Source organism: Zalophus californianus, chromosome 1 (genome assembly GCF_009762305.2).
Source record: "Zalophus californianus isolate mZalCal1 chromosome 1, mZalCal1.pri.v2, whole genome shotgun sequence".
Classification (NCBI taxonomy): Eukaryota; Metazoa; Chordata; class Mammalia; order Carnivora; family Otariidae; genus Zalophus; species Zalophus californianus.
The window spans coordinates 67,852,020-67,859,167 of NC_045595.1; the positions used below are offsets into that span (position 1 = coordinate 67,852,020).

Genomic DNA, 7,148 nt, shown 5'->3' on the forward strand with positions numbered 1-7,148 from the left:
GGACTTTAACCATTCTAATAATTATGTAGTGATATCTCTCTGTTGTTTTAATTTGCAATTCCCTAATGACATAAGGTGTTTAGCATATTTTCATATGCTCATTTGCCATCTGTACGTATATTTTGGGTGAGATCAATTTTTTTTCTAACTTCTTAAATAACTGTGGGATGGTAGATCCACCCCTATTCTGCCACTCACCACAAATAGATAAGATACCTCCCTTGAGAGGAGCTCTTGCTCACTGGGCTGCACACACAGAGGGCAGGTTCTGAAAAGAAGGAATTAGCAACACTGAAATCTCCAGAACAAAGACTCTAATTAAGGTATGTATTAATGAGCATCCTTGGGGAAGAAGGATAGAAGTAGGGAGGGACACTTTTATGTCCCTGGGAAAAAAGCAAAGGGCAGGCAAATATTTCAGAAGTCTGGCAGAAGAGGTGAATTTTTTCTTTTTTTAATCTTTGCATGTCCTGAGTCCACAAACCTGCAAATGTCTCAGTGGCTGTCCATGGCTCTGACTGAGGGAGGCAAGCCATGCCATTTTCTCTGCAGGACGCTAGGAGGGAGTCAAAGCTCCTATAAGAGTGGGAAGGTTGATAAGAAAATACCTCTTACCACCAGGCATCTGTCCTTGTGCTGGTTACAAGGTTTCTATCAGACAAACCGTTACTCAGCTGTTACAAGATAGTCTAGAACTTGAAAGTCAGGTGGCCTAACTTCTTTTTTTTTTTTTAAAGATTTTATTTATTTATTTGAGAGAGAGAGAATGAGAGACAGAGAGCACGAGAGGGAAGAGGGTCAGAGGGAGAAGCAGACTCCCCGCTGAGCAGGGAGCCCGATGCAGGACTCGATCCCGGGACTCCAGGATCATGACCTGAGCCGAAGGCAGTGGCCCAACCAACTGAGCCACCCAGGCACCCCAGGTGGCCTAACTTCTAAAAGACTGGAGTGTTTTTACTCTACCCACAAAATAGCTAATATGGAAGAGGAAAAAGCATTTGGAGTAGATGTAGTTTTGAGTCCTGGCTCTATGGCCTCCCTCTCTGTAACTTTAGTCAGTGGACTGATGGTCTCTGAGACTCAGATACAACCCTAACTCCACAAACAGGCGGTATGAGGGCCTGCTTTACAGGGATTCAAGAGAAATGAATGAAAGAATGCATCTAAAACACCTTGTCCACTGTAATAAATGATGGACATTCTTAATATTTCACATAGATTTTACTGATGAGAGAGCATGGGGGAAGAATGGATTGGGGGTTCAGCAGGAAGGATCTGGGGAAGGAATAAGTTGAGGACTTCCCCTTATTCTAGGTTATTAGGAGAGCTGAATAGAAGGAAGGCAAACAGAAAATTATTTCTTTTAAACAACTGTTAGACAAGTGGGAAGGAAGAGGTAGGAGGAGAGACTATTATTTTGAGAGATACTAGCCACAAAAAAAAAAAAAAGACCCACCTCCATACTTCAGAAACTATGTTTTTAAACCCACTTTGGGTACATACTTAAATAAAATTAGTATCTTTAAAAATGGCTAACTTGCTAGGCATTTCAAAATATAGAAAGAAAGGTGGCTTAGTGGACAAGGATGTCTGAATGTTCAGAAGCCAAACACCTTGGAAAAATAATGTCCAAATTGAAAGCGTCTTGAATGTGAATATCAAGCTGAGAATTATCATGTTGTAATTGTTGAGTCTTCCCTCACATAACTATAGCAATGTTTCCTTTTTAATTGTGTCCTCTTTGATGACAAAGTTTCATAATATTTTACATAACTGAGCTGCTGTTTTAATCACATTTGTTCTTAGAAACCTTAGCAATTTTTGTTGCTAGAATGATTGGGATTGTTTTTTTTTTTCTATTGCATTTTTAAAATAGTTATTTATGGTGCTTATAAAAGCAGTGAAAAGAATGAACTGAAGTCTTTAGAAGAGCGTGGCTGTCTTTCTAAAACAACAGTGTGGGGAGAAGAAAAGTAAGATACAAAATGAGGGACATGACAACCATTTGTGTAAGTCAAAAGTGAGCACAAAACAATATTATATATTATTTAGGGGTACATTAAAATATGTAAAAGGACAGGGGAAACTGGAATGAACCGTACCAGACTGGTTTCTGTACTTGCTTCCGGGGTCTGGGAATCGGTCGTGTAAAGAGAACTCTGGCTTCATCTGTATTGCATTAGAAAGGCAGGAAGAGAGGGAAAGAAAGAAAAAAGAACTAAAAGCAAATCTGACAATACGTTAGCAATTGCTAATTCTGGGTCGTGGAACGATAGGTATTTAAATTGTCTTCATAAGGGGCGCCTGGGTGGCTCAGTCGTTAGGCGTCTGCCTTCGCCTCAGGTCATGATCCCAGGGTCCTGGAATCGAGCCCCGCATCGGGCTCCCTGCTGGGGGGGGGGAGGCGGCGAGCCTGCTTCTCCCTCTCCCACTCCCCCTGCTTGTGCTCTCTCTCGCGCTGTCTCTGTCAAATAAATAAATAAAATCTTAAAAAAAATTTTTAAATTGTCTTCACAAATTTTGGCTTTTCTTATCCCACCCAATCCCCCCTGTATTGGTCAGCTGGGGCAGTTTTCAATTTTTAAAAGCATGTTAATAGACCTTAATGTTTAGAAAAGCTTTAGGTTTACAGGAAATTTGGATGGAAAAATACAGTTTCCATATGCTCCTTCCCCCACCCCTGGACTCCTTCGTCTGTTTCCGCTGCCATAGCAATGTACCACAGGCCGGGTGGGTCAAATGGCAGAAATGTATTTTCTCAGGGGTCGGGAGGCTCCAAGTCTAAGGTCAAGGTGCTGATATATTGGGTTCCTGACCAGTGCCCCTTCCTGGCTTGCAGACAGTCACCTTCTTAATTTGACCCCCTAGGACCTTTTCTCTAGGCATGTACTGAGAAAGAGAGAGAGGTTTTTGGTATCTCTTCCTCTTCTTAGAAGGACACCAGTCCAATCAGATCAGGACCTCACCCTTACAGCATCATTTAACCTCAATTACCTCCTGAAGCTCTATCTCCAAATATCATCACAGTAGGAATTGGGGCTTCAATATATGGGCACACAATTCAGTCTTTAACATCCTGCCTTCTGGCTTCCCAAAATTCACGTCCTCAAGTACAAAGTACATGCACTCCATTTCAACAGCTCCCAAAGTCTTAACCCATTCCAGCATCAATTCTAGATCCAAAGTCTCACCTGGGTATCACTGAAATCAGGTATGAGTGAGACCTGAGGCTGAATTCCTCTCCAGCTGTGAGCCTGTGAAACCAGACAAGTTACGCGCTTCGAAAATACAGCGGTGGGACAGGCATAGGACAGAGATTCCCATTCCGCAGGGAACAAATCAGAAAGCACGGAGGGGTGGTGGGTCTCTGGCAAGCCCCAAAGCTAGCAAGGCAAATTCAATTAGGTTGTAAGGCTCAAGAATAATCTTCAGGGCGCCTGGGTGGCTCAGTCGTTAAGCTTCTGCCTTCGGTTCAGGTCGTGATCCCAGGGTCCTGGAATCGAGCCCCGCATCGGGCTCCCTGCTCAGCGGGAAGCCTGCTTCTCCCTCTCCCACTGCCCCTGCTTGTGTTCCCTCTCTCCCTGTGTCTCTATCAAATAAATAAATAAAATCTTAAAAAAAAAAAACCACTAGGTGGCAGCGTCACCTCAGGACCCCAGGCTGGGGCCCCGCCCCCAGGGCACCGAGCGGGTGGCCTCCTGCCGGAAGGGGAGAAACAGTCTTACCCCTTGCACCTGTGGGGACAGTGCTAGCCCTGATGATTTCTCTATCTTCAGGGTCATTCCTCCGTTTTCTTGAAGGATACAATGTACTCGCAGGCATATGGCTCTATTGTCCCATCCTATAGAATCCCAGAAGTCCAAACGCGTTGGTTTATTTTGTCCTGTCTCTGCAGCTTTGGGCAAAACCGACAGTGTCTCTACCCCTAGCTTCTGTTGAAATGGCCGATGAACTCCATGGGTGACCTCTCTGTGGAGTGGTCCTCCAGCCACACCTTAGGCGTATTCTCCAGAAACACTTCCTCATTTCTGTGGTATGGACAGGCTTCCAAATCTTTGAGTTCGGATTCCTCTTTGTGTAACGACTCCTTCAACTTACCTCTCTCCTCTAGCATTTTATGATAATCAGCACAGAGAAGCCAGGCTGCCTCTTAACCTTGGCTTAGGAATACCCCAGACAAATACCCAATCTTCCGCAAAACACTAGAACACAATTCAACCAAGTTCTCTGCCACTTATAGCAAGGATCCAATTCTTCCACTTCCAATAATGTATTCTTCATTTCTGCCTGAGACCTCACCTTTAATGTTCATATTTCCGCCCCCGTTCTGTTCATGATGATACCTGTAATCTCTCAGACCATGGAAGCTCTCTCTCCAGCCTCCTCTCTTCTTCCCGAGCCCTCAGCATAATCACCTTTACCATCCACATTGCCACCAACAGGCAACCTCGGCTTTTTCTAGCATATGTGCCTCAGGCTCCTTCCACCTCCGCCCATTAGCAGCTTCCAAAGCCATTTAGATATTTGTTACAGTAGCACCCACTTCTCAGTATCATAATCTGTACCAGTCAGCTCAGGCTGCCATACCAAAGTGCCCCAGACCGGGTGGCTTAAACAACAGAAATTAATTTTGTCATGGTCCTGGAGGCTAGAGGTCCAAGATCAGGGTGCCAAGAGGGCCGGTTTCTGGTAAGACCTCTGTTCCTGGCTTGCAACCCTCCATTTTCTTGCTGTGTCCTCATTGGTCTTTTCCCTGTGCGTGCAGAGAGAGAAAGAGAGAGAGAGAGCTTGTATGCTCGGGTGACTCTTCTTCTTATAAGGACACCAGGCCTATGGATTGGGGCCCGACCCTTATGATATATTTAACTATAATTACCTCCTTACTGGCTCATCTCCAAATATAGTGACCTAGGTGGTGTCTTGGTCGGTTTGGGCTGCTATCACGAAATAACGGAGGCTGGGTGGTTCATAAACAACAGAAATGTAATTGTCGCCATTCTAGAGGCTGAGAAGCCCAAAATCAGGGTGCCAGCAGGCTCTGATGAGAACCCTCTTCCAGGTTGCAGACCGCCGACTTCTCCTTATAACCTCACGTGGCTGAGAGTGGAGAGAAGAAGCAAGCTCTCCTGTGACTCTTATAAGGGCACCCATCCCATTCATGAGGGCTCTAGTCTCATGACCTCATTTAACTCAATTACTTCCCAAAGAACCCACTGCTTAAAATCATCACAAGGTGGGGTAGGGCTTTAACATAGGAATCTTGAGGGGCACCTGGGTGGCTCCGTCGTTAGGCGGCTGCCTTTGGCTCAGGTCATGGTCCCAGGGTCCTGGGACTGATCCCTGCATCGGGAGGCCTGCTTCTCCCTCTCCCACTACCCCTGCTTATGTTCCCTCTCTCAATGTTTCTCTCTCTTTCTCCATCAAAGTAAATAAATAAAATGTTTTTTTTTAAAAAAACATATGAATTTGGGGAGGAAACAAATGTTCAGTCTGTAACGGGGCTTTAGGGCTTCAAAATATGAATGAGGTGAGGGGAGGCAGTTAGAATTCAGTCTATATTTTTAAATGAAAATATTTTTAAGGAATGAATCTCTCTTAGGCACCTCTCTGACCTGGTCCTCCCGCCTTGATGGATTATACACCGGAGCCCAATGTCACCACGGTAACTGACTACTACTATCCTGATGACATTGCAAGCCCCTGTGATGGGGAACTTATCCAAAGAGATAGCAAGTTGCTTCTTGCTGTCTTTTACTGTGTCTTGTTTGTATTTGGTCTTCTGGGAAACAGCCTGGTCATCCTTGTCCTTGTCACCTGTAAGAAGCTGAAGAGCATCACCGACATATACCTCTTGAACCTGGCCCTGTCTGACTTGCTTTTTGTCTTCTCCTTCCCCTTCCAAACCCACTATCAGCTGGACCAGTGGGTGTTTGGGACTGTAATGTGCAAGGTGGTCTCTGGTTTTTATTACATTGGCTTCTTCAGCAGCATGTTCTTTATCACCCTTATGAGTGTGGACAGGTACCTGGCAATCGTCCACGCTGTCTATGCCATGAAAGTGAGGACAGCCAGGATGGGCACAGCCCTGAGTCTGGCCGTGTGGCTGATTGCCCTCATGGCCACCAGCCCATTACTAGTATTGTACCAAGTGGCCTCTGAAGATGGCATTCTGCAGTGTTATTCGTCTTACAACCAGCAGACTCTGAAGTGGAAGATCTTCATCCACTTTGAAATGAATATCTTGGGTCTGTTGATCCCATTCACCATCCTTATGTTCTGCTACATTAGCATCCTGCACCAGCTGAAGAGTTGCCAAAATCACAACAAGACCAAGGCCATCAAGTTGGTGCTCATTGTGGTGATTGCATCTTTACTCTTCTGGGTCCCATTCAACGTGGCCCTCTTCCTCACGTCTCTGCTCAACATGAACATCTTGGATGGATGTGTCCTGAGCCAGCGGCTGATTTATGCCACCCATGTCACAGAAACCATTTCCTTCACTCACTGCTGTGTGAACCCTGTGATCTATGCTTTCATGGGTGAGAAGTTCAAGAAACACCTCTCAGAAATATTCTGGAAGATTTCCAATCATATTCTCTTCTTCATAGGAAGACGAATACCTAGGGAGGGCTGGGAAAGATCCCCCTCCTCCTGTCAGAACACCTCCCGTTCCTTCACCACAGACTACATTTTGTGACAGGGGTGCTTCTTTTAGGAGACAAAAATGATTTACACTGGAGTCTGAGGCTACATGAAGGGATACTCTTAGAAATGTGGTTACAGGCACAAGGCATATTTCATGACAGTTAATGAACTCCGACTATTGCAAAATAATCTTCTCAACTTTCAAAGATTTTGTTACTTTTTTCTGGAAATAGTCTATATATCTCACTATTAAGTATAATGTTAGCTTTGGGATTTGTTTTTTAGTTTTTGTAGTGTCTTTATCACATATCAATTTAAATTTTATCAAACGCTTTTTCACATCTATTAAGGTGATCATATAGCTTTCCTCTATTATTCTGTTAATTTGCTGAACTACATTGTCTGATTTTCTTATTTTAAATCAACCTGTATTTTCCCCGGAAAAAAATGACCTATTGTTCACGATCATTTTAATAAATAATTAGATTCTCAGAATTTTCATA

The 7,148-nt window shown here is 44.3% G+C and overlaps 1 protein-coding gene across 1 annotated transcript; it reads left to right on the plus strand.

Annotated features, from left to right (window-relative positions):
* The first annotated feature begins 209 nt into the window (after nt 1-209).
* Nucleotides 210-6,697, plus strand: CCR8 (C-C motif chemokine receptor 8). The gene is made up of 2 exons (XM_027587212.1): nt 210-323; nt 5,600-6,697. The coding sequence occupies exon 2, from the start codon at nt 5,630-5,632 to the stop codon at nt 6,695-6,697; it is 1,068 nt and encodes a 355-aa protein (XP_027443013.1). The 5' UTR covers nt 210-323; nt 5,600-5,629.
* Nucleotides 6,698-7,148: the final 451 nt, after the last annotated feature.

What these genes read in the sequence shown, in the direction of transcription:
- CCR8 (XM_027587212.1), top strand. Translation starts at nt 5,630, where the DNA reads ATGGATTATACACCGGAGCCCAATGTCACCACGGTAACTGACTACTAC.